General features: G+C 51.5%; 11 protein-coding genes across 11 annotated transcripts; 5 read left to right on the forward strand and 6 right to left on the reverse strand.

Annotated features, from left to right (window-relative positions):
* Positions 1-299: 299 nt before the first annotated feature.
* On the reverse strand, positions 300-3,767 carry SCP_0902520 (UPF0662 protein; the record flags this gene model as incomplete). The annotated part of the gene is made up of 13 exons (XM_027761485.1): positions 300-401; positions 456-587; positions 712-795; positions 850-939; positions 988-1,119; positions 1,176-1,371; positions 1,541-1,919; positions 2,114-2,196; positions 2,377-2,459; positions 3,200-3,357; positions 3,491-3,585; positions 3,654-3,681; positions 3,743-3,767. 13 exons carry the CDS (start codon positions 3,765-3,767, stop codon positions 300-302), a joined length of 1,587 nt encoding a protein of 528 aa, XP_027617286.1.
* Positions 3,768-4,038: 271 nt separating this feature from the next.
* SCP_0902530 (Tropomyosin-2) lies at positions 4,039-4,780 on the forward strand (the record flags this gene model as incomplete). Its single annotated transcript, XM_027761486.1, has 4 exons — positions 4,039-4,056; positions 4,123-4,427; positions 4,487-4,577; positions 4,709-4,780. The coding sequence occupies 4 exons, from the start codon at positions 4,039-4,041 to the stop codon at positions 4,778-4,780; spliced, it is 486 nt and encodes a 161-aa protein (XP_027617287.1).
* Positions 4,781-5,168: 388 nt separating this feature from the next.
* SCP_0902540 (Uncharacterized protein) lies at positions 5,169-5,753 on the reverse strand (the record flags this gene model as incomplete). The annotated part of the gene is made up of 4 exons (XM_027761487.1): positions 5,169-5,233; positions 5,284-5,409; positions 5,472-5,631; positions 5,691-5,753. The coding sequence occupies 4 exons, from the start codon at positions 5,751-5,753 to the stop codon at positions 5,169-5,171; spliced, it is 414 nt and encodes a 137-aa protein (XP_027617288.1).
* Positions 5,754-6,202: 449 nt separating this feature from the next.
* On the forward strand, positions 6,203-6,787 carry SCP_0902550 (Tropomyosin-2; the record flags this gene model as incomplete). The annotated part of the gene is made up of 4 exons (XM_027761488.1): positions 6,203-6,220; positions 6,271-6,461; positions 6,530-6,620; positions 6,716-6,787. 4 exons carry the CDS (start codon positions 6,203-6,205, stop codon positions 6,785-6,787), a joined length of 372 nt encoding a protein of 123 aa, XP_027617289.1.
* A 479-nt stretch (positions 6,788-7,266) lies between these two features.
* On the reverse strand, positions 7,267-7,485 carry SCP_0902560 (hypothetical protein; the record flags this gene model as incomplete). Its single annotated transcript, XM_027761489.1, has 1 exon — positions 7,267-7,485. One exon carries the CDS (start codon positions 7,483-7,485, stop codon positions 7,267-7,269), a length of 219 nt encoding a protein of 72 aa, XP_027617290.1.
* Positions 7,486-7,862: 377 nt separating this feature from the next.
* Positions 7,863-10,475, forward strand: SCP_0902570 (Probable exo-1,4-beta-xylosidase; the record flags this gene model as incomplete). Its single annotated transcript, XM_027761490.1, has 7 exons — positions 7,863-8,089; positions 8,139-8,337; positions 8,397-8,405; positions 8,466-8,508; positions 8,563-8,634; positions 8,689-9,969; positions 10,027-10,475. 7 exons carry the CDS (start codon positions 7,863-7,865, stop codon positions 10,473-10,475), a joined length of 2,280 nt encoding a protein of 759 aa, XP_027617291.1.
* Positions 10,476-12,752: 2,277 nt separating this feature from the next.
* Positions 12,753-13,259, reverse strand: SCP_0902580 (hypothetical protein; the record flags this gene model as incomplete). Its single annotated transcript, XM_027761491.1, has 1 exon — positions 12,753-13,259. One exon carries the CDS (start codon positions 13,257-13,259, stop codon positions 12,753-12,755), a length of 507 nt encoding a protein of 168 aa, XP_027617292.1.
* Positions 13,260-16,190: 2,931 nt separating this feature from the next.
* On the forward strand, positions 16,191-18,875 carry SCP_0902590 (predicted protein; the record flags this gene model as incomplete). Its single annotated transcript, XM_027761492.1, has 4 exons — positions 16,191-16,340; positions 16,397-17,522; positions 17,574-17,758; positions 17,808-18,875. 4 exons carry the CDS (start codon positions 16,191-16,193, stop codon positions 18,873-18,875), a joined length of 2,529 nt encoding a protein of 842 aa, XP_027617293.1.
* A 138-nt stretch (positions 18,876-19,013) lies between these two features.
* SCP_0902600 (hypothetical protein) lies at positions 19,014-19,223 on the reverse strand (the record flags this gene model as incomplete). Its single annotated transcript, XM_027761493.1, has 1 exon — positions 19,014-19,223. The coding sequence occupies one exon, from the start codon at positions 19,221-19,223 to the stop codon at positions 19,014-19,016; it is 210 nt and encodes a 69-aa protein (XP_027617294.1).
* A 965-nt stretch (positions 19,224-20,188) lies between these two features.
* On the reverse strand, positions 20,189-21,191 carry SCP_0902610 (hypothetical protein; the record flags this gene model as incomplete). The annotated part of the gene is made up of 4 exons (XM_027761494.1): positions 20,189-20,608; positions 20,662-20,799; positions 20,863-20,887; positions 20,947-21,191. 4 exons carry the CDS (start codon positions 21,189-21,191, stop codon positions 20,189-20,191), a joined length of 828 nt encoding a protein of 275 aa, XP_027617295.1.
* Positions 21,192-21,544: 353 nt separating this feature from the next.
* On the forward strand, positions 21,545-23,443 carry SCP_0902620 (RING finger protein ETP1 homolog; the record flags this gene model as incomplete). The annotated part of the gene is made up of 5 exons (XM_027761495.1): positions 21,545-21,608; positions 21,664-21,979; positions 22,034-22,139; positions 22,198-22,412; positions 22,468-23,443. The coding sequence occupies 5 exons, from the start codon at positions 21,545-21,547 to the stop codon at positions 23,441-23,443; spliced, it is 1,677 nt and encodes a 558-aa protein (XP_027617296.1).
* Between the last annotated feature and the right edge of the window lie 116 nt (positions 23,444-23,559).

The raw sequence follows: 23,559 nt of genomic DNA on the forward strand, positions 1-23,559 counted from the left end.
CTACACTACCTATTCGTGCCGCGCGAATGACATAGGGTGGAATTGTCGTCATCTGTTCTCTTGTCGTTGTGAGCTTGGATTTCCTGTCAGCAATGACGCTCCAGATTGATGGATGTGCCTGCGTTGTTTATGATGCCTTTCTGAAGTAACGTTCCCCGTATACCTGTATGTCGCCTGATCGCAACACGAGCAACATTTGCAGTGACCATAGGAAAAGTCGGGCTGAACACTCGCCCCGTCGTAGTAAAATATCCATACAGCACAAAAACCATTCATTCTATAAAATGTAGTCCTGAATCTTATTCCTGACCATCGTCCGACGGTTCGTCGAATACAGAGTCATCCTCGTCACCGGTTACATACTCATCTTCATTGTCATTCTCGTCCATCGCCTGCTTCAACTGCAGAGACGCGCCGATCAGCCCGACTGGGACAAGGTGAGACGGAGTGCTCACCATCTCAAGCAGCTCGTGGCATTCGTTGAGATGCGCCATGACGATCCCCTGCCCCTCTGGTATCGACCCGTCGATGCCAATAAACTTGCCGTCCTTCCGCATCGAGTCTATCTGATGCAGTGCCAGCTGGTACTGAAAATGTGTCGTTCGTCAGCTCTCTGTACCTGCAATGCCCGTGTATTCAAGCCGCAATAATCGGGGTAGCGGGAACTTGTCTCCCTCCGTGAGAATGTCATGCATGATAGCGAGTACGCACAGGGTAGAGATCTCGTGGACTGAAGGGTCCGCCATATTTTAGCACTTCATTCAGACACTTCTTGACTGTTGAGAGTTTGTTGGCCTGTCAAAAGAGGGAAAATGGGTGTGTGGCATGACTGCGATCGCCATCACTTACGATCGGCATAAGTTCTTCGGACACGGGCTCGCTGGATGAGAGCAGCCGGTAAATCAAGCCATAACATCGCCTGAGCAGGTACAACAAAACCTGGAACGAAGGTGAGGACACGCGTTCGCTATGGAAGGACACACCCACATATTGTCCCGTTGGCCGAGTTCCCTCTGCATCGACGAACTTTCCGTCCACCCTCATCTTGTCAATTTCTTGCAAACTGAGGCTGTAATTCCACAGATCCGTCTCGCGCAGACTCCATCGATGCGTCAAGACCTTTGACGAAATTAATCAACCACATGATGGCGCACAGAATAGAAGTCCCGACATACAAGACTTTCCAACTCTCGCCGGATCTCGCTAAGCCTGTCGTAGATAGGCTTCAGAGAAGATGCGACATGTTTTGAATCGTCCTGTGCACGGATCTCTTGCGCGATCTCAAAGCACTCTTCCAGCAAAGAAGAGCAGATCGCTTGAGACGCCGGTAACGTTCCGCCTGGACCCATGAACTTGCCATCTACACGCTTCCTGATTAGGGATTAAGAGGATGGCCAATAACATTGTGAGGTGGAGGGACACAGAATAAGGATGTGTATATGGCAGCAGCGCGAAAATCAAGCGGCGAGCATGACAAAAATAAGTGCTATGCCAATCAGCACCAAGCAACTTGGTATAAGATGGTAATGATGCACTCAACGAATCGATTTTGCGCAGCTCCTCCTGAATGCCCTTGAGCTCTGCTTTGACTTTGGACCGCTCTTTATCTTTCGGCCCTTCTGGCTTCGGCGTGCTTTCCTTCGTCGGCGTCTTTATTTCTCTGTCGCTTCCTGAAGCTCCGTTACTACCGTTTACAGGCTCTCCGTCCGGAGTCCGTCTTCCTTCGGATGCAGGTCCTTGAATACACGCGGGTTCCTGCATCTGAACTACGAATGCGTTCGCAACCGCGGCTTCTCTAGCGGTCTCCTTTGCCGCAAGCGCGACCAGCTGCCGTCGAATGTTGACTAGGCGTTCGTGGATTGGTATTAACTCTGGAGAGAGAATCCCTAGCGAATCTTGCAAACTGCAAAGGAGAGCCTCTGTCGGTGGGAGTGGAATTAGTCACTAATGGGTACCAGAATCTAAAAGAATTACAAAGTAAACGGTGTACCCAAGTACACGTAGTGTAAATGATTGAAAAGGAATAATCGTAAGGATTACAATGGCACGAGATGGTCGGACAACGTAAACGACCGCAAACCAGGGATAAAGGTTGTATCAATACAATACGCACCGCAATCGTTCAACTGCCTCTCCAGTAATGTTGTCATTGCGACTGGATGTCTGCCGCTGTCCATATCGTGCTGAACGATAGAGCTATAAGTTGAATGTATCGTCAGTGTCAACACCTGGATGATTAACGACGGTGGAAGATCTCCATCGCAGCATACAGGTGAGCAAAAATTTATTCTCCGTGGACGGTGTTCCAAGGAGTCAAAAGTGTTGCAACGTGCCGCCATCACTGGAACTCCTTCCGTCATATGAAGTGTCACGCACCGTAATTCCACCAACCGTCGATGAAACGGGGCAAGGTCTGACTCGTTGTAGATCCCGGATTCATTCATATGTTCGAGAATTTGCTGCCGCATAGTGAGGTTAGTGGGGAAGAAGAGAAAAGAAGCAGATTTGTGAGATCCAGAGGCGCCAAGGCTGTCGGATGGATGAAAGGACGTAAAATCCCAGTGCGGGGAAACATGATATGACTTGGCATCTTATATAAATGAGAGTAAGAGACGAATGTTCCTGGAGGAAAGCCACCGTCTCCAAATCTCTCAAGGTCTGGCTGACACCTCGGCCCCCATCCCGAACGTTCAAGCAGGGAGAAGGGCAGAAGAGACACATTCTTACGAACCATCACGGTCAGACTGGCCACGGGCATTTCCCAAATGAAAGGGAAGACGACACGCATCCACCGACGATCATCCAAATTCGACATGCGCAGATGACAAAATTGGCTGTTCGGCACACACAAAGTTGTCCGTCACATTATGATTGGACGAAAGAAGGCTCATTAAGGGGGGCCAAGAATAGGGTAACAGAGCGCATCGACCGCAGCCAATCTCTGCTCCGTGCTCAGAAGGACGGAACGGAGCAGCTGGAAACGTCCGAAGCTAGATTGTCATGAGACGTAGAGGGACTATCGCAGGGGAAGCTCCCGCAATTTCTCTTTACGTCCAGACGACTCTAGCCGAGAAATTTCTGATGGACAGAGCGGGACTGCTATCTGTTCCCGTTCTTCCTAGTCGCGGTCGCAGTCAAGAGCGGGGGGTGCATGTGATCCGGGACTCTGGAAAGAGACAACGGAAGGAGAGGAACTCACTCTCATGCTGGCAATTTGGCAATAGGTAGCGGGACACTCTCTTGTCCTTCCAATTGTAAGGAAGAAGAGGGAGAGCAGATTGAAAACATCTGCAAGTGTGGTGTCCAAGCGGTTATTATACGTCGTACGGTCGTCGCGAACTTCATTCAAGCGGGTAACTGAGATGCAGTTGGAAAGGATGGGCGTATGGTACGTGCCGAGGAGGCGGGACGGCGATAAGAAACGAGTGTATGCAGAGAAGATGCGGTCAGAATAAAGGCACAATTTCCTTGGGTAATGACGATGACGCACCTTGCTTTACAATTGCATGATAGAGCGAATTAACATCGGACGCCTTGATGAACTCGCCTCTATCCTTTTTCAGGGCTGTCAAACGGTTCCGGATGCTTTTCGGTTAGGAGACGGTGGTTTTATGTTAGCAACACTGTCCGCGTAGCATGTGCGCACGACATACTTGATAACTGCCTCGAGGATAGGTAGCTCTGTGAAATGCGGAGGCACAACATGATCAGCTCAGACAAAACCCCGGTAAAGCCTACATACCTTCCTGAGCAACAGGCGCAGCCATGTTCGCGAATAATTTCTGCTTCTACTTGTAATAATCACAGGCCAACCTTGGGCCCGTGGTGAAATCCGTGGTTGACGTCGTCCGTAATCGTTCACAACGACGAGGAGAGCACTCAGGACGATCACTCAGACGGAAGAGTCATTACGAAGGTCACCTGATGGAATTACTAGGAATAGCTAGGTTCCCACGGCTGATACTTTATCAACATTACAGCGCCAGACTGCACAGCACGCATCTATTGAAACTTGTACCCGTCAAACGCCATACAACCATGGAGAGAATCAGAGAGGTGTGCTAATTGCTCTGCATATAGCGATGTTTTGTCTAAACTTGTGTCGTTTCTCGCGACGTACAGCGCCTTCAATCTCTCCGTGTGGAAGCCGACAATGCAGTTGCTCGCGCCGAGGAGGCGGAGGCCAAGAACAAGAAGTACGAGCAGGAGCTGCTCGAGAAGGATCAGGAGATCACGTCCTTGCAACATAAGCTGTCCGTGATGGAGGGGGACCTCGACAAAGCGGAAGGCAAGCTGCAAGAGGCGAAGGCGGCGCAGGAGGAGGGTGATCAGAGCAAAACCGCGAATGAAGGTCTACAGAGGAAGATTCAGCTCCTGGAGGAGGAGCTGGATGCCGCGGACAAGAATCTTAAGGACGCGATGGAGAAGTGCGTATACAATTTTGTACTAATTTAGGCAGATCACTGACCGCTGGTGGCCCATGTAGGCTGAGACAAGTTGATGTCAAGGCTGAGCACTTCGAGCGCCAGGTGCAACGGCTCGAGCAGGAGCGCGACCAGTGGGAGAAGAAGTTCGAGGTACGTCTTCTTCCCTTGGCGGTTTCCTATTATCCGATGTGGCTCGACGAGACGCGTCGTTTGATAATCACTCTGACCCACATTTCTGGCACATTGTGTCGTGACGTCTGATGCCTCGTGTCCTTTCACAGGAGGCGCAAGCGAAGTACCGCGAGTCCAAGGCGGAGTTGGACGAGCTTGTCGCGAACATGGAAGGCCTGTAACCAAACCTTGTATAGCACTAGCACTCGTCGCATTTGTCGCCTCGGCTCGCGTTCTCCATTTTAAGACAATTGTCTTCTCTTTAATCGTCTCCGAATAGGATGTATCATGACCATATACTTCTGGCTACACTACAACCAGGCTTTTTTTTTCCGTCTAAATACGATACCGTCTAACCAGCATCGATCAAAGTAAGGGCGTACGTGTGGAAAGGAATTGGTGTTAGGCTTATCTTACACCAGTATCGTATAACCTCCAGATACAACCTCGCGGTAATCTCATATCCAACATTGATATTATTACACGCCGAACCGCTGCGATGATCTAACAATACATGATCCACCTACTAATTCTCAACGTCCGACAAATTGCCGGCACAACGATGCTGGATTACGGCTTCTTGTCATCATCAACGAAATTGAGCGAGACCGAGTTCACACAGTGCCGTTCGTCAGCTACGAGACTCGTGTCAGTACAAGAATTGAGGAGTCAAAGATCAGCGTACTGGGAGTGTCGAAACCTTCCCCTTTGAAGACATGGCCAAGATGTCCTCCACAGGCCGTGCATGTAATCTCGGTACGCGACATGCCAAATGAGCGATCTTCATGGCGACTGACTGCTCCTGGAATAGCTACAAAACGCGTGATCAGCGGTCCAGGAGCTTGACATGTGCTAAACAGTTTAGATGCTTGCCATCGAAGAATGCAGGCCATCCACAGCCACTCGCGAACTTTGTCGCGCTGGTGTAGAGTGGGGTACCGCACCCCACACAGGTGTATACCCCCTGACCCTTGAAGTTCTCGTACCTTCCTGTCCCCGCAGGTTCCGTCCCCTTCTGGCGTAGGATACGGAACTACGAAGAGCGAAACCTAATGTCTATCGCCAGCATGGGCAGAATACTGCTATACTCACCTGATCTGGCGACAGAATGGCCCTCCATTCTCCGTCGCTCTTCGTCTTGGTCGAATTGCTCATGGCTCTGAATGTCGGGCGAATCAAAGTACCGCTACTAGGGATCGCGCGGCGAAATGGACTAATCGAGATAGATAAATATCTCAACCCGAAATTTCGGGTGGGGGTGCGGCGAACGAAAGACAAGATGGTGGTAGGGTTGGCGAGAGAACAGAGTGAGTACATAACTCTAGCACGCGAGGCATGACGAAATGCGGGAACACTACGCCATGCACGTGACCCAGACGCGTCAGTTGCTTCCGTAACGCGTTCGTCCATTCTAGTGCCACTACATGGGCTTTAGGGGATCATCCAGGATCGTCTGAGGCCCTTTTGAGAAATTCCACTTCAGTCGATCCTCGAAACGTGTACGAACACGAGGAGTCTTTTTTCGCCTCTTAACCCTTCACATACGCAGAACTTTCACTCAGAACACCCCGTTCAGATAGTCTTCACATACTGACACACAAATAATGGAAAGAATTAAGGAGGTGTGTCTCTATAACGAGTTCGTCCAAAGCAACTGCTCAATTATTTACAGCGCCTTCAATCCATCCGAGCAGAGGCCGACAAATCTATTGCCCGTGCTGAGGAGGCAGAGGCAAAGAACAAGAAACTAGAGCAGGCACTCCTCGAAAAGGAGCAGCTCAACCAGAGTCTGCAGAAGAAGGTCGAGATTCTTGAAACAAAGCTTGACACATCGGATGCATCCTCAAAAGATACAAAGGAGAAGTGCGATTTACAATTTACTGATTTGCAAGCACAATTTGCTGACCATGTTTTGCTTGATGCACCTATAGGCTAAGGCAGCTCGATATCAGGGCAGAGCACCTTGAGAAACGTGTAGTACGGCTGGAGCAAGAACGTGACGAAATCGAGAAGAAGTATGAGGTACGTTCCGCTCCGCCAGTGTCCTCCGATTTACTGGATTACTCGTCATCTGTTTTTGTATTGCCACGTCGATCGTTCATCTGTCGCATATGCAGGATGTACAGGCAAAATATACCCAATCCAAGAACGAGATGGCCGAGCTTGTCGCCAGCATGGAAAACCTATGATTCTAGATTTTACGCAGTAGTAGCTTCTCCATTTACCCGGCGTCTCTGCTTTACCAACGAACACTTTGCCCACGCGTGTATCATGATCACCTGTCTTTGCGGTACATTACGACTGAGTACATTATTAAACACAGCAGTCGTTCTCATTCGCTGATGTGGTTGAGTATGTCGCGGTAGTTCGCAAAAATCTTTGTTCCGTTACTCTTTTGTGCTGCCTTCAAAAAGCACCTTTTGTTAGTAAGTACAGGATTGATGAAGACGATCTGCTAGTCTACGTTCATTGTATGCACCTTCAAATCCTTCCTGTTACCCTGTTGACTCTTGTTGATTGCTTGACATTTACCGGCGGGGCCGCGATCTGCCGATCGAGATCAGACTCGATTCGATGCCAGAGCGAACTTGGAGACCGTTTAGATCGTACTCGACCAACTTGCAGTTGCTTCAGCTGCGTGCTCGAGAACGGGACCGTCACTTTTCGCTCATGCCTCCTCTTGTATATTGGTCCCGCGCACTTCATGCGCGAAAGACCAGACCGCGCCGGCCCGCTTCTTCACATCTACTTTGCCTACAGGACATTGCCCGTCTGCCGAGTTCCGCATGCGCGAACTGATCGTCGTGCGGCTCCTGTCGACCCGCAGCTGAGTATAGGCAAACTCTGTCGTGAAGACTGGTATTCCTTTGTCGTCGTCATCGCCCATGATTGACGTTCGACATGGAGGGGGTCTCCTTGCTCACTCCTCCCGTTCAGCGTCACAGCCGGAGATGCACAGCATGGGAGAGTGCACATTTCTCTATGTTACTCGCTCGCGTACGGGTCACAAGAACTCCTGATTCAACCAATTAATGCTTCCGGGTATGCAGAACGGTCGGAAGCGTGATCAGGTGGGGCCTGTTCTCGGTCCGCGAGCCATGAAGCGAGGCTGGGTTCACTCCTACTCACCTGTAAAAGAGAATTCCTCGGGAAATTAGAAGAAATGGGCGCTGGTCAGCACGGCATAGGGGGGACTCGCAGATATAAAGCTCCTTTTCATCGACGTTCCTCCGAGATTGTCTTCGTCCTCCCTCGCTCGAAACGATGGCTGCCGTTTTTGCACTGTCGATACTCGCCCTCGCCGGAGGTGTGCATGCCGCATTTCCGGACTGCGCCAATGGGCCTCTCGCGAACAACACGGTGTGCGACGCTACTGCGACGCCAATCGAACGTGCGACGGCCTTGATCGATCTGTTCACCCTGGAGGAAAAGCTGAACAACACTGGCAACACCTCTCCGGGTGTGCCCCGTCTTGGCCTCCCTGCATACCAGTGAGCTTTGAATTCGTCGCCGCGTCATTGAATCTGATGTGTTACTCAGGTGGTGGCAGGAAGGTCTGCACGGAGTTGCATCTTCACCAGGTGTCAACTTCGCTGCGTCAGGGCCCTTCAGCTATGCGACTTCTTTCCCCGAGCCGATCTTAATGAGCGCCGCCTTTGACGATGCCTTGATCCATCAAGTTGGGTTGACTGTCGGGACAGAAGGTCGCGCATTCAACAATTTCAACCGCTCCGGCCTGGTATGCGTATATCTGCGTTTCGAACTCGGGTAGCGCTCATCAATCTCCGTACATCTCAGGATTTCTGGGTAAGTTTCATTTCAGCTCCACATGACGTCACAGTGAAGGCTGAAGCAACGTTGGCTCAGACTCCAAATATCAACGCGTTTCGCGACCCAAGGTGGGGTAGAGGTGCACATTATTGTTCTCCCTAGAAAGGAGGATGTCGCTCAGCACGATACCTAGGCCAGGAAACTCCCGGAGAGGACACCTTTCACCTACAGTCATACGTGTACAACTTGCTTACTGGTCTTGAAGGTAAGTCTCAGTGTGCTGTGGCTATAATAAGTCTATTCAGCGGATCTCTCTCAGGCGGCGTAGAGCCGCAGTACAAGCAAGTCATTGCAACGTGCAAACATTATGCAGGGTATGATATTGAAGACTGGGAAGGAAACGTGCGCTATGGGTTCGACGCTCTCATATCGCTGCAAGATCTTTCCGAATTCTACACTCCCCAGTTCAAAACATGCGCGCGTGACGCAGTTGTAGGGTCGTTCATGTGCTCGTACAACGCAGTGAACGGCGTCCCGTCCTGTGCGAACAGCTACTTCCTACAGACCCTTCTACGAGAACACTGGAATTGGACAAGCGACTACCAGTACGTGACGTCGGACTGCGACGCTGTACAGAACATATACGAACCACACTACTACGCTCCCACACGCCAACAGGCTGTAGCGGACGCGCTCAATGCAGGCACAGACACAGATTGCGGGACATATTACCCTGAATACCTTCCTAGTGCATATGCGCAGGGCTTGTTCAATATTTCCGTGCTGGATCGTGCGCTCATCCGCCAGTACGCCGGACTGGTGAAACTCGGCTATTTCGATCCTGCTGAAAGTGTCTCGTACCGTGCGCTCACCTGGGCGAATGTCAGCACTCCCGGCGCAGAGGAGCTGGCATATACCGCCGCGGTGGAAGGCATCACGCTACTCAAGAACGACGGCACCCTTCCGCTCTCCCCGTCTTACAAAACTCTCGCACTCATTGGACCTTGGGCGAACGCGACCACCCAGATGCAGGGTAACTACGCTGGAATTGCTCCTTACCTACATAGCCCGCTGTATGCTGCACAGCAGCTCGGCTTTACGGTAAATTATGCTGCGGGGCCTGGCGTCGACGACCCCACCACCAGCTCTTTTCCCGCGGCTCTTGCTGCGGCCAACGCCTCCGAAGTGATCATCTTTGCCGGCGGGATCGACGACACCGTCGAGGCCGAGGCGATGGATCGCTACACCATCACGTACCCCGGCGTGCAGCTCGACTTCATCGACCAGCTCTCGCAGATGGGCAAGCCGCTGATCGTGTTGCAGATGGGCGGCGGCCAGGTCGATGATTCGGAGTTACTCTCGAACCCCGATGTGAACGCGCTGATCTGGGGCGGATATCCCGGCCAGGACGGTGGTACTGCGCTTATGGATATCATCGTAGGCAACGCTGCGCCGGCGGGTCGCCTACCAGTTACGCAGTACCCTGCGGAGTACGTCTACCAGGTGCCGATGACAGACATGGCCCTGCGCCCCGGCCCGACTAACCCGGGTAGGACCTACAAGTGGTACACTGGGACGCCGGTGGTGGAGTTTGGCTATGGTTAGTATATCCCTCGCCTTCGTGATACTGGTTGTTAATCATCACCATTTCATCTAGGCCTGCATTACACGAACTTCAGTGCAACCTTGGGAGCCGAGAAAAACTGTGATTCCTACGACATCTCCACTCTCGTCGAGGGCTGTTTATCCTATAGTTACCTTGACCTCTGCCCATTTGCCTCTTTTGCTGTGAACGTGACAAATACGGGCAGTTCCGTCACCTCCGACTACGTGACGCTGCTTTTCCTCAAGGGCGAGTTCGGTCCCGCGCCGTATCCCAACAAGGCGCTCGTGGCATATGATCGTTTGCACGCGATCGCGCCTTCGTCTAGCCAGACCACCACGCTCAACCTCACGCTTGGTTCGCTATCGCGAGTCGATGGGTACGGAAACGCAGTGCTATATCCTGGGTCGTATACTCTCGTGCTGGATGTGGACTCGAAGGCGACGCTCACCTTCGAGCTGACGGGGCTCGAGAGTGTCATCGATTACTGGCCTCAGCCATAACATCTTCGTAGAGAGAACGATGGTTGTGTGTAGCAAAAATGTGGTTCAGGTGACAATGCTATTTAGCACAGCCGATCTGTATACAGCACACGTCGAAGGTGTAAATCCTCACGTCGCTGCGTCGGTTAATGTGCGCCAGGCCACTCTCTAAGTGACAGATGAAAAGTATGTATGCATATCGCAGGCAAGCGACCACGATCATAATAGTGCTCGTTACAGAGGTGTACAGTACAGTTTAATCAACCCTAGCCAACGGAAATAGGTACAACATAGGATGCGAATGTGATGATAGGCAAATGAAGAGAAGAACTTAAATTAAATTAATTGTAGTTGCTGAAGCCTGAGTGGGCTTCGGCATCTTGGCCAATATCTCTCCTACCAAGTTATCCTGTCGTCCTGCACCTGCTAACTTACCTCGTATCCATGGTCGGCTCCAATGGCCAATCGGGCTCACTCCGGGCGTAGAGGTATATCTAGATGTGACCAGAAGTTGGTGGCGAATACCTGTTGGTGGAAGCGGGCCAAGTTTTGTACGCTGGGCTCCACTGAATACTGCTCTGCGGAAAGCGACTCTTTGCAAGCATGGGGGTAGAAAAGCAAGCTCCTGACGATTGCGATGCCTGTATTTCTTCTTTGTTCATAGCTGTTCTACTCGAGCACTTGGATGCCTGACACATGGCGCGGGACCGAGAAGGGCGATTTAGGACGGTTCTTGGCGTGGCTTATGAAACACTGGGAGTTTGCCATTGTACCATTCGAGTTCGCTATTGTACCATTCGAGGTCGCCAACTTCAATTTCTTCCTCGTCTGAGACACGGAGGACTCTTCCAGAGAACGCCTGCCAGTGGATGAGTTGCCTACGCGTTCCATCTTCATCTGGTGATTGTAATCTGTTGGAAGCATATCTGGAACTTTGTCAATCATTGGCCACAGGGAGTTATCAAGGACGTCTAGAAAGGAGCACATCACGCCATGACCCTGCAGTTTGTCGGCCCGCATCTTGAGTTTCTGTATCTGTGCTTTGGTGGTCTCCTCGCTTGCATCCTGGGAGTCATCCTCGCCGTATGCCTCGAAGTCACCGTCCACTCGATAGATTTTGCCTTATATGTTTCGCCCTGACCTCGCTGTGGTGGATCGCTTTCCTGACTTATGGCGCCAATTCTAGGATGCTCCCAAAGTTGCGACTGGTCTCGCTCAACTACGGCGTAGTAAGCAGTGAACCACTTCAATAGCCTCTTCACGATCTTGTTCACAGGAGAGTCAATTTCGTCATCTCCGAACTTTATAGGAATGTTGGCATATGCAAGTTCGCCAAATTGCACAGTAGACCAATTCTTGTCTCTGCAGATGTAGAATTGTCGGTTGTGCGGAATTGCAGCATCAAAATAGTGGTGTACGAAAAAGCCCACATTTTCATCCGGCAGATCATGACATACAAGATTAAGTGGAAGAATGACTCAAGGTCATCCTGAAGCATAATGGGCTTGTACGGGTTTTGCAGGGATAGTGCAAACAAGAATTGCCAGGTGCTTTGAGGCAGAATTCAATAATGAAGACACGATGCCAAACATAAACACGCACGGTCCACTTGGGTTGTCTCGCTACTTGAGTGATGTCTTCATTGGCGGCCTTAGAAAGTTCCCAATCGTTCAAGTATCCGATCTGAATTGCTTCATTGTCCTCCATATCTTCCATTACCAACACGTTACCATAGCTGATATCCTTGTGTAAGAGTCGAAGCCTCTCATATACCTGGTGATGCACTGAAGTGCAAAATGAGCACACAGGCATAATGCATTATGCAAAGGAATAAACCTATCAAGCAATCATACATCACCTTGATGAGATCATAACATTGTCTGAAAGCGCTGAGGGGTTTACCAACTTCTTTCACAACGAGACGATAATGCCTGTGCTTCACTGGACGATCCGAGAAGGGCCTCACGATATTGACCTGATCCCAGACAAACTGAGTCTCTGTCGGCCGTGCAAGCACGTCCCTGTGACAAAGTACAGTCGGGATGTTCTTCACGGAGTAGGTACTGAGTCTCCTGAGTATATCACCTTCCTTCTCAATATCCGGAAGATCGACCCGCCATGCATCTTTCAGGAAAACAAATTGGTGCGTCTAGCAATCGAGAGCGACGTATCCACGCGTGCCCCGACCCACCATACCGTCCGCGAGGAAGTGAGGCTTGCCAACGAGATAGTACTTTGTGTGCGCTGCATGAGGTTCTCCCGACGGTGTCTGCGTGCTCACCTCCGTTTCTGTCTAGGCTACACTTGCATCATGTCCATCTCGAGATAGGCCAACTCCTCGTCGATTCGCAGCCTCCACCACGGCCACTCCTTGATGAGCGAATTCCTGAAGTACTGCCGCACATAGTCTCCAGCAGCCAGTTTCGTCTCAGCAACTTGCGTCATCAAATGATAATATTCCGAATCTTCGGGAACCAATGTAGCAGTCAGATCATAACCTTGGTCCACGGGCCTTGAGTGAGAGAATCGCCACAAGAACTCCCCGAGGATCTCTGGATTTGCCCAAAGGCTGAACTTCTCAGTGAAGACCGCCCCAGACCTGTCCCACCGTAAGATGCGAGCATCATTTTGAAGGATGACCACCGAGTACCAGAACACACGATGCTGATGAGCGAACATCTTCGCAGCATAAGAGATGAGTTGCTCTCGACATTTGTTGCCATATTTTGTATCATGCTCGTGGCTACGGACCTCATCATCGAACGGGTCATCTCTAACAGTGTTTGCCTTGAACTCGAAAGACATGGCCTGCCGCCCCCGGTGTTGTCCGCAGTGCGTCGGAGTGTGGGCCTTGAGGAAAAGGGCGGCGTCGACCTTCTGCCTTGTCTTGTCTGCGTTGTCGGGTGTTTCTGATATCAGTGTGCACTCGTACTTCGGACACAAGTTCGCGTCACCCAAGCATTGGCACTGCAATAATGTTCATATCAGCCATAACGAATGCAGAAGGCAAACTTTGTGGCATACGAATGGTTCATATAAGTGTTCATCGCGCTCTACCGAGCTGGGCAGCGATACGAATGCGCCCTCATACGTTTTATCCCGTAATTCAGTCAAGGTCAGAAGGAAAAGATTTATAAATTCAGCAGAAGAGATTTTGACAAAATTTTCCCTCAATGTTTGCGAAGGACTCCTCGATTTATGGTAACACCGTAGTTGGCTTGAGCACCGTGTCAATTAAAAGGTTGAATTGCAGCGAGAGGCAGGGTCTGTAAGCTGGTGAGAAGGGGTTGTGTTAGGAGAGATAGCACAAATAAAGACATGTAAATAGAGTCTCACCTGAACGGTTGGATAACGTGCCCACGAGCCAATAGACTGTGACGAGAGTTGACAATGAGAGAAAGGAGGACCCCCGCGAATCCACTGAGAGCTCCGATGCACCCATCCGAAAAATGGGCCGCCGGAGGCAAAATGTTAGATCTCCGACCCCCGAAAATGGCGAAAAAGACGTCGAAAGTTGCGTGCGAAACACCCCGAAATGTGACCCTCCAACCTGAGGTTAGGTCCAGAACCCCCGAAAACTGAGGTTGGCTGACGGATCTTTCAGGTTTCGGAGGATGGGCCCAAAGTTTGGCAGTCTACTTATAGTGGTAGGGTCAGCGAAAATCAAATAAATTAAATGAAATTAATTCAAGGGAGTGAGAAAGAATTCACTCTGCAGATCTGCATGATGCTCGCTGTGTCCTCGACTCCAACACACGGGTTCTCTGGGGTATGAACATCAGTTTGTATGTTACTTAGGTACAATCCATAATGATGTTGTAGAGTTATATTCAATCTTTGCAGTATGGTCAGATGTACAAACATCACTGCAAAGACAGCTCTTCTTGCAGTGCAACCTTAGAGGCATGGGTTCTCTAGAGATTCCAAGTTGATGGTATGCAGAAATCCTCCAAATTTTGTCTTCGCCCTCCGGGCGAGAGTGTATGTATCTCTTGCAGCACAGCTGAACTTGGGCCTAGTGCATTCCCTGTAACTGTCCAAATGCAAGGACTTCCTCTTGCAACTGGAGAAAATTCCTGTGACACCACAAGTTTTGTCAGGCATAATTTTCACTGCCAGGACATGCAATGTATAGAAGAAAAGTCCCCGAGCAGAGATTCAATTGCAGGTCAATGTTACTCTGAATGGATCTCCATCTCAAACTCCACTTGAGCAGTCATCTTGCATGGTTAGAGAGCATATAAAGCACTCAATTACACACACAATTTTTTATAAAACCATGCCGCAGAGTGTGTAATCTAAGTAGGCGTTGCATGGCATCCAAAGCAGAGGTGCTTGCTTATGTCAGAAATGCCATTTGTGGCAGGTCTCCTGCCGCATTAAGAATGCACATGACGCGGGCCCGCCCGTGCCGGTAGGTTAGGTTTTTCAAACTCCGCTAGGACCTAACTACCCTACTATCGTTACCCCAGTAATGCAATTGCGATTGCATCTCTGTCACCGTTCCTTCAAATCGAGCCCGTTTTCCTTCGAACCTCTTTGGATCAAATATACAACATATAAGCTACCTTCTGTGTGACTGCCAATTTTTTTCCTGATGTTGTGCGACTCCAAGACCGAACGCAGTGAAGAGACTGATTTGCACGCAAGAGCGCCGAATCGGTCACAGATCGTCACGCTTGCCGACGTGCCGTTCCCTTGTTCTCCCTCTAGTCGGAGTTTTAAATGGCACATTTCACTGTCACGCCTAAGTCCTCCAAACTTGCAATTCAGAAACTTCGCACTCTTCCCCTCCGAGTTTGACTCCCAAGTTGCACAGCCAAGGTATTTGGGACTGTGCACATCTATTGCATATTTTTTTGTGATTTTTAGTGCAGCAAAATGCGGCAAAACGGCGAAATTGCATAACTAGACCAGATTGCAGTACTGGGGTAACGATAGTACCACTATAGGGAGACTGCCCAAAGTTTAGCCATATGTGGTGGTTTGGGAGGAAAGTTTTAGTAATTTGGCTCACAAAAGCTTGGGTTTTGCGCAGGAAGCGAAATTTTTGTTCCGCAGGCTGTCGAACGTAATTCTAGGTGGCCGAATGTTCGATCCCACATACCCCCGAAAACGGCCGACCCGCCGCCAGGTTGTGTGCAAACCCCCGAAACTGGGTGGTCGGCCACCCCGGAGAAATGTCGTCGCCGGGATCGGAGCTCTTAGTTGATTCGCGGGGGTCCTGAGAAAGGCCACATCAACCCGCAGGTCACGCGTGACAGATCGCGTACGTGACAATCGTTGGCAAAATGTACTGCCGTCAAACGCACTGGTAGGATGCAAACATGGCTATCAAACCCACTCGCAGATGTTGATAGACTTCACCTGCCTACTTATTAGTGCTGATCTGTATGTTGAGGGACTGACTACTCAATTGCATCGGTGACTGGTCACGCTTCGGACTATGCACATGCCAAATCGTTGAGCGTAGGCGCTTAGCCGCGACCACGCCTTCTACTGAACGCCACTCAAGTTGAACACAACATTGTCTCTGTTTGGACCTTTGTCTGTGTCCGCGTGTAAGTGATCTCGGTGTCAACTTAGGGTGCACCTTCCGCTTCCCGTTGTCCCCACACAGATCTGTCACCTGCGGTCAGCCCTAACGTTAACAAGGTGTCAATGCCTACCCACAACAAACACAGTGCCCAACCCAGCCTTACAGTGGCGCAGAGCCGACAAGTACTTCGTCAATAAATGTTGCAAAAGTTTGTCAACGTCTCTACCGACGAGTTTTTCAACACCTTCCTTCGAAACCCAGATGGACTTGCGAGTCGGAAGTATACAGGCGCATTCAAGGCGATGCCAGAGGAAGGTGTTCCAGAAGAATATTTATATTTACCATTCGTACGTTCGCATTTCTTTCCCTTTGACCTCTTCATCCCCGCTCACTGCCGCCATAGCGCAAATGCCTGGAGGACGCGAAATTATGTCCAGGTTACCAGTGCGTATTGACGGCGAACGCACCCGACCGGGATGACAAGTTCAAACAGAAGGTCGATGCTGCACTGTTCCTCGAGAAAGACGCACCGACGGACGGGAGACAGCACTGGGCACGGCAGGCAATCTCCTTCGAGTTCAAGAAGTCCTCGATGGCGGATGATCCGTTTCAGGACGACAAAGAGGACCTCGAGCACGACTCCGAGCAAGGGAACAAGAATCGAGGCCAGATTATCTCGTACGCTGCAGAAACGTTCGCTCGTCAACACCGCACGTTCTGCTTCACCGTAATCATCCTTGGTAACTGTGCTCGCATCATTCGCTGGGACAGATCTGGGGCCGTCTTCACTGAGAAATTTGACTACAAGCGAAAACCTTTTATTCTCGGCAAATTCTTATGGCGATTCTCGCATCACTCTCTTGAGGCGCAAGGCTACGATCCGTCTGCTACAATGGTCACTGAAGGTTCCGACTACTACAATCTGATGACACAGTACGCGAACACAAAGTTGACTTCTGGAGACTACGTGCGAGAATTCTTCAAGAAGTCGCTCGAAGCAGGGTGGCCGTGGTGGAGTCTGCAGGTTAACGACGAATTGCCTACACCACGAGACGTGGAGATGGGCAGATTAGGAGTGGCCGTGGGTGCGCACACAGCGTCTGAGGCGCCTCGTGCAACACGTCCCGCATGCTATCTGGTTGGCAAGCCACACTTCATCGCTGATGGCATGGTAGGCCGGGGTACGCGCGGATATGTCGCTCTCGATTGTCAGACCTCCAAATTCGTCTTCCTCAAAGATTCATGGCGGGTCGACCATGAAGATATTGAGAAGGAAGGTGAAGTGCTTCGAAGACTCAACGACGTTAACGTCCGGAACGTCCCTACACTGGTTTGTCACGGGGACGTGTTGGGCCAACGGACCAAGACGCAAGACGTTTGGGAGTCCGTTTATGGATCAGTCCCTGTAGGCAATCGCCCGGTCAAGCTGCACATGCATTATCGCCTTGTTGTAGAAGAAGTTGGTCATCCTCTCAGTGACTTCAAGGACGGTTACGAGCTTGTGAGCATTATGAGTGATTGCCTCACAGGTACGTCACGTTGTTGTCCATTTGTTACCTGCGCTCATTCAGTAATTGCAGCGCATCGACAAGCTTACGAAAGGCTTCGTCTTCTTCACAGAGATATCAGCTCGGGGAATGTGTTCTTCGTAGAACGAATCGAAGGAGATGCGGTGGTTCCTGTTGGGTACCTGAGCGATTGGGAGCTTTCTAAGACAGTACCCAAAGGAGGCGAAAATCACGTAGCGCGACAACCTGATCGTACCGTGCGTGTCTTGTGCTTGCTTTAAGATCCATCTTTGACCCTCTCCTCAGGGAACCTGGCAATTCATGTCCGCACTGTCACTCCAAAATCCATACAAGCCTATCACACTTCAAGATGACCTCGAATCCTTCGTTCACCTTGTCGTGTACGAGGCCATACGATTCTTGCCGCATAATATTCCAGCGATAAACGTGGGCACCTTCATATGGCGCTATTTCGATGCCGCGATCCCGTACAACGGAGAGTACTACGTTTGTGGGGACAAGAAGTGGTCCACAATGAAAGACGGGGAGCTCGAAGACACATCCGGAAAGATCATATTTGGAGGCCACGAATGCTACCCTTTGAACGTTCTCCTGAATTCGGTATCAAAATGGTTCAGCGCTTACTACGCTGTGCTTGCGCGGGAACAACCCGATCTATTCCGGCGCGACCTCATCGAGGTGCCCGCTGAACAATTGGCGGGCGAGGATTCGTCAGACCAACCAGTCAAACGCAGGAAGAAGCGTGCTCCGAATGTAGGCCGTATAGACTTCTCTAAGCTGGTCAGTCGTCGCGATCGCCTCAAAGAAGTGCAAATACAGTTGGTCAAGGACGATGCGGAAGAGCTGAAAGATCATTACGCAATTTGTTCTGCTTTTGACAGCATTCTCGAACTAGGCCCATGGCGAGAAAATGACAAGTGCCCAGACAAGCTCCCCGCAGATTACGACCTACACAAGGAGACGCAGAAAGTTCGTGCAGGATCCAAGCGCACCGCCGATGGTCCCGAATTACTTCAATCAAAGAAGTGGAAACCATCGGCTTCTGGTGGCAAATCGGCGATGATCCCCCTCACGGATTACCGACCAGGATCTGACCTCCCTGCTCCAATCCGCGAGGAACGACATCCCTTGTTCCCCTCCCTCTCGCGACAAACGCAAGTGCTTGAAAAGCGGCCGGCCTCGCTATCACTGAGCGACGAAGGCGAGAGGATTCTTTCGCCTGCGGAGCAGGCACAATTTGCTTCGCTGCCTCCTTTGACACCTACTGCCACTGGAGCGCAAACGCTGCATGACTCCACGAATGCACAGTCGTCGGCAACTCGTAAGCGCTTTAGGGGTTGCGCTATCCAGTGAACCTGAGGCCTTCGGCACCGGCCGCCCATCTCTGTCAAATTGGCAGTTAACGTTCATCATTCGCCGCCAGGTGAGCATTGTCGATGGCCTCCGCTTCGCTGTTTTAGCATTCGCACTCGCAGTCTGCTGTTTTCTCACCTAGTCCGAGGAGTTTACCGCGCGCCGGCGCAGCTGATTCACCGCCTCTCGATCTCCGGCCCTCCGCGCCAAGCTCCGTCGTGTCGAGGATGGCGAGAGGATTGATGGCTGGAGCGCGTCCGGCGCGCTCTGTACCTCGTCGAGCTCGCTCATCCCGGGGAGCTCATCCTTCAAACGTTCAGCACCGCCGCCATCCCCGCCATCTTCCATCGCCGTCTCCCGCCATCACTTTCGTCCGTATTGCTAGCCGTGTTATGCCCTATCTCCGTCGTTCGTACCGTGACTCTGCTCGTAGTCAGAGGGTACGTACTTTCAGACCCTCAGATGTCGCGTCCCCCTTCCCATAGTGTCGCATCGTCCGGCATTCTTTGCGAGGCTCTTTTCCCATCGCCGTGATGCACTCCGCATCCCTTGTTTTCATCAGGTCAGTTCTCATCGCATGGCAGTAGGCAGTAGGGTGTAAAGAGTATCTGCTCGCAAATGATATACGTTATATATAGACTAGAGCAGGTAGCGCAGTAGAGTTGTGACTATGATTAGTTAAACTATCTATCTACCAGTTCCTCGTGTAGCAGTAACTGTGAATGAGATGTGAGAATAACATACGTTGGGCGGGCGGATCCTGCGGGTCTGCATCTGTGCATGGATGATGAAATGCAAGCAGGTTCACCGTGAGCACGAGCGGGATTACAGAACTGAGACGGCACTCTGAAATGCGGGAAATATCAGGCTTCTGTGAAAAACAATTATGCTAGTCTGTATCACAGGGTTATACAATGAACGACAATTTATCTGCGAGGCTACGCAGATGCACTAAATGTCCCATGTCATTGTACGCGGCCTGAAGACCTGACCTTTAGACCGAGAAGTTCGTGAAGCGGGTATACAAGACGAACCCTGCGGGAAGTAAGCGAGGAGTACTTAAGTGACACCTCTGTTCTATGCAGACGCAAAATTGTTGGTGGTAATCGATGGATTCCAATTTTGAGCCGTGACCAATGCATTTCCCGGAAGAACAACACGATTCTGCGAGACAAATTCGCTACTTCGGGTGAGTATGTGATCGTAAGATACAGTATTGTGTACATCGTAGTACATTCAACTAGAGATTGCGATATCTGTCCACAAGTGCCCTCTCTTGGTCTGTTTGTAAGCGAAGGAGTTAGCGTGTAGCACTATCGATATACTCCAAGAATTTGCATGAAGGTAGAGAGATACCACCCCGTCAGACCCCAGACCTCAAGGCGGCTTTCCCGCCCGGCACCGATCTCATCTTGCTGGTCGGGGTCGTTTGGCCACGTCAGGTCCAATTGATCTCCGGCGCCTGGGAGCTTGCGATGCACGGCATTTGGGCCAGTTACTATGTCACCTACGCTGACAGCGAAATAAGGCCGTGCACCACGGAATAGGTACGAGCGGAGCCGCGGAGGAGAGACAAGATCAGAGAGGGGAAGATGGAAGGCATGGGCAACTTCGCTGGGGGAGAGAATAAGGGAAGACATAGGCAAGGATGGCAGGGGCGTGTCCCCGTCTGCTTGAAATGCTGAGGATGATGCCGTATCTGAGACGAGCCCGCTGTCAGCATGAACGAAAGCCTGCGGACAGTCGAAGGTCGGTCAGAGTAGCCACACGGATGGTTTTTACGCACGACGTATGGCCATACGCGCATTCCACCAAGTGAGTGTTCAGCTGGACCGAAACGGCCTAGTATCTCTATTTGGTCGGGATGGATTCCAACCTCCTCCTGGGTCTCGCGAAGAGCTGCCGCAACGGTGGACTCGTCTGTCTGATTTTATCGAATGATAATTTAGATGTTGGGAAAGGTCGGGCTCGTTTCACCAGTACGTACCTTGTCGACCTTTCCTCCAGGAAAGCTGTGGCAGTACATCGTCAACCTGCGTCGACGAGAGATCACATTCATTAGTGTACATACCTTACCTCGCCAGAATGTGTTCTTAATTTACCGCGTACCTCGAGCAGGACGCCCGGCCTGCCGTTCACATTGCAGAGGGGGACGAGAACCGTTGCGTGGGTCTCTGCTGGATCATATACATTTTCGTTTTCGTCGAAAGATGCAGCAAGAGTAGAGCGTATAGCGGTGAGAGATGAGCGATTGAGGGGGGAAGTGAGGGATATGAGGGTGGATTGAGAAGCCGCGGTAGTGAGCGTCCGGAGCATCAACGCGACTGTCCTTCTTCCCACCATTTCACTCAGTCCTTGTCGTCGCCATTGTAGCTCATGTCCACGGCATGAGAGGATATCACATCCGCATAGCTCTGCAACCTTCCTCGCTGTCTGCGCCGCCGACCACTTCGACGTCCCATCCCCATCCATCTCCAATCCACGCCGTAAAAAATACTTTCGTACCAATCTCGCTTTTCCAATCTCTTCCAGCTCACTCTCCTCGCCCAGTCGCGCGTCGCCATACTGTCGTCACGCGACAGAATCGTGGGTCGGATACCTCGTCGGAGCAGAGAGACTATCGTTTCGGACCGATCAGAATCGACTGGGTAGACTGTGCTGACAGAGATATGAGCACGGTTACCTCCAAGAAGTTGGTCGGAAAGGAGAAGCTGGACACAGATCAGGGACGCGGTGAGTTATGCCGCGAGGAATAATAACGTTCCCTACCAGTACTGACAGGCAGCAGCGCATGAACCAGTGACGGCTGCGTTTATAGCATACAGGAACAAGTCCGGATCGACCAACCTTCCAGAGGGTGTTGTTCACATATATCGCGAGTGTGCACCCGAATCAGGACAGGAGGCCCCTTCACCCCAACCTGATGATGTGACTACAACCGCCAACCCTGCAGCAGAGCAATCTAACGTGCTCCCGGATGTAGATGCGGATGTAGAAGGTCTCACCCTTGCTGTTCTCGCTGTTCCGTCTTGGATGACTCCCTCCGACTTCCTCGCCTTCGTGGCTCCCGCTGCTGACGGAATTGCACAACTCAGAATGATCAGGTACGTCCATTCCTTTGCTCTCGTATTCTCCATATTGTTGAGCTCATCGCTCAGAGATTCAGCACCTAATCGTTCTATTGTGGTCATGAAGTTTAGAGGTGACTCTGACGCTGCCGAATTTGCGGAAACATTCAACGGGAAACAGTTCAACTCAATGGAGGTGAGATTGCAAATTGTCCATGTTCTATGCTACGAGAAAGTTAACACAGTTTATGTAGCCTGAAATTTGTCACGTTGTCAAGGTTCTCTCCGTAAGCGTTGACACTGATGACCCGGTCTCCGTTGCGCTGTCGCGCAGCTCAGGGGAGATGTATGAGTTACCCACATGCCCAGTGTGTCTTGAGCGCATGGATTCAGCTGTCACTGGATTAGTCACAGTTCCATGCTCGCATACCTTCCACTGCGCCTGCTTAAGCAAATGGGGGGACAGCCGGTGAGTCCAATTCCTACGTCTTCGTCCCATTCATGTTCTTACGGGAGAAATCCAGGTGTCCCGTCTGCCGCTACTCCCAAACCCTCCTCTCCTCGCACCCAACCTCCGCAAATACGACGCGCTCGAGCCATCCTATCCCTTTTTCCCCGCCCTCCGCGACGGCGCAGTCGCTCTGCGCGGACTGCGGGAGTACCACGAACCTCTGGATTTGCCTCGTCTGCGGTAACATCGGTTGCGGGCGCTACGGCCGCGCGCACGCGCACGCGCACTACACGCGCACGACGCATCTGTACGCGCTCGAGCTCGAGACGCAGCGCGTGTGGGACTACGCGGGCGACGGGTACGTGCACCGGCTCATACAGAATAAGGCCGACGGGAAGCTCGTCGAGCTGCCCTCCGCTGCAGCTACCGTCGGGTCCGATCGCGCGGGTGATGCGGGCGGCGCGGGGCCCAGTGCGGCTGACGCGCTCAGCGCGGAGAAGATCGAGGCGATTGGGATCGAGTATTCGTATCTCCTCACGTCGCAGCTCGACTCGCAGCGCGCGTTTTACGAGGAGCAAACTGCGGAGCTGCGTACACAGGTAGACCAGCTGAGGACGCTTGTTGAGCAGCTCAGCGTCGAGGTGGAAAAGGGACGCGTGTCTGCTAGGGACACGGAGGCAAAACGCACCGCGGAGGAGCAGGCGCGCGAGGCCGAGCTAAGGAAGGAGAAGCTCAAGGTGGAGAAGCGCGCCGAGAAGGCGGCGGAGCTTGTCCAAGTGCTCAACAAGGAGCTGCGGGAAGAGCGTGCCGTGAGCAAGGGGTTGTTGGAGAATCTCCGCTCAGTCAAGGAGCGTTCCACGCAGGTGGGACAGGAGAAGGCTGAGTCTCTGCGGAAGGTGCAGGAGTTGGAGGACCAAGTCAGGGATTTGATGTTCTTCCTTGATGCAAAGAGCAAGATCGAGAACGGAGAAGGTGTGGCAGCTGAAGCTGCAGGAGGATCCATTGAGGTGAATTCAAGTCCAGCGGTCAAGAAAAAAAGCAAGCGATGATGTGCCAAATATGGATATCTTTGCAAACACTACCGCAACTGATTTGTAGCGCTACATGTCTAGCTATGTCGCCAGGAAGCTCTATCTGCATCGTCTGTGTATCATATTTGTATGCT

Source organism: Sparassis crispa (assembly GCF_003851025.1).
Source record: "Sparassis crispa DNA, contig_000008F, whole genome shotgun sequence".
Lineage (NCBI taxonomy): Eukaryota > Fungi > Basidiomycota > Agaricomycetes > Polyporales > Sparassidaceae > Sparassis > Sparassis crispa.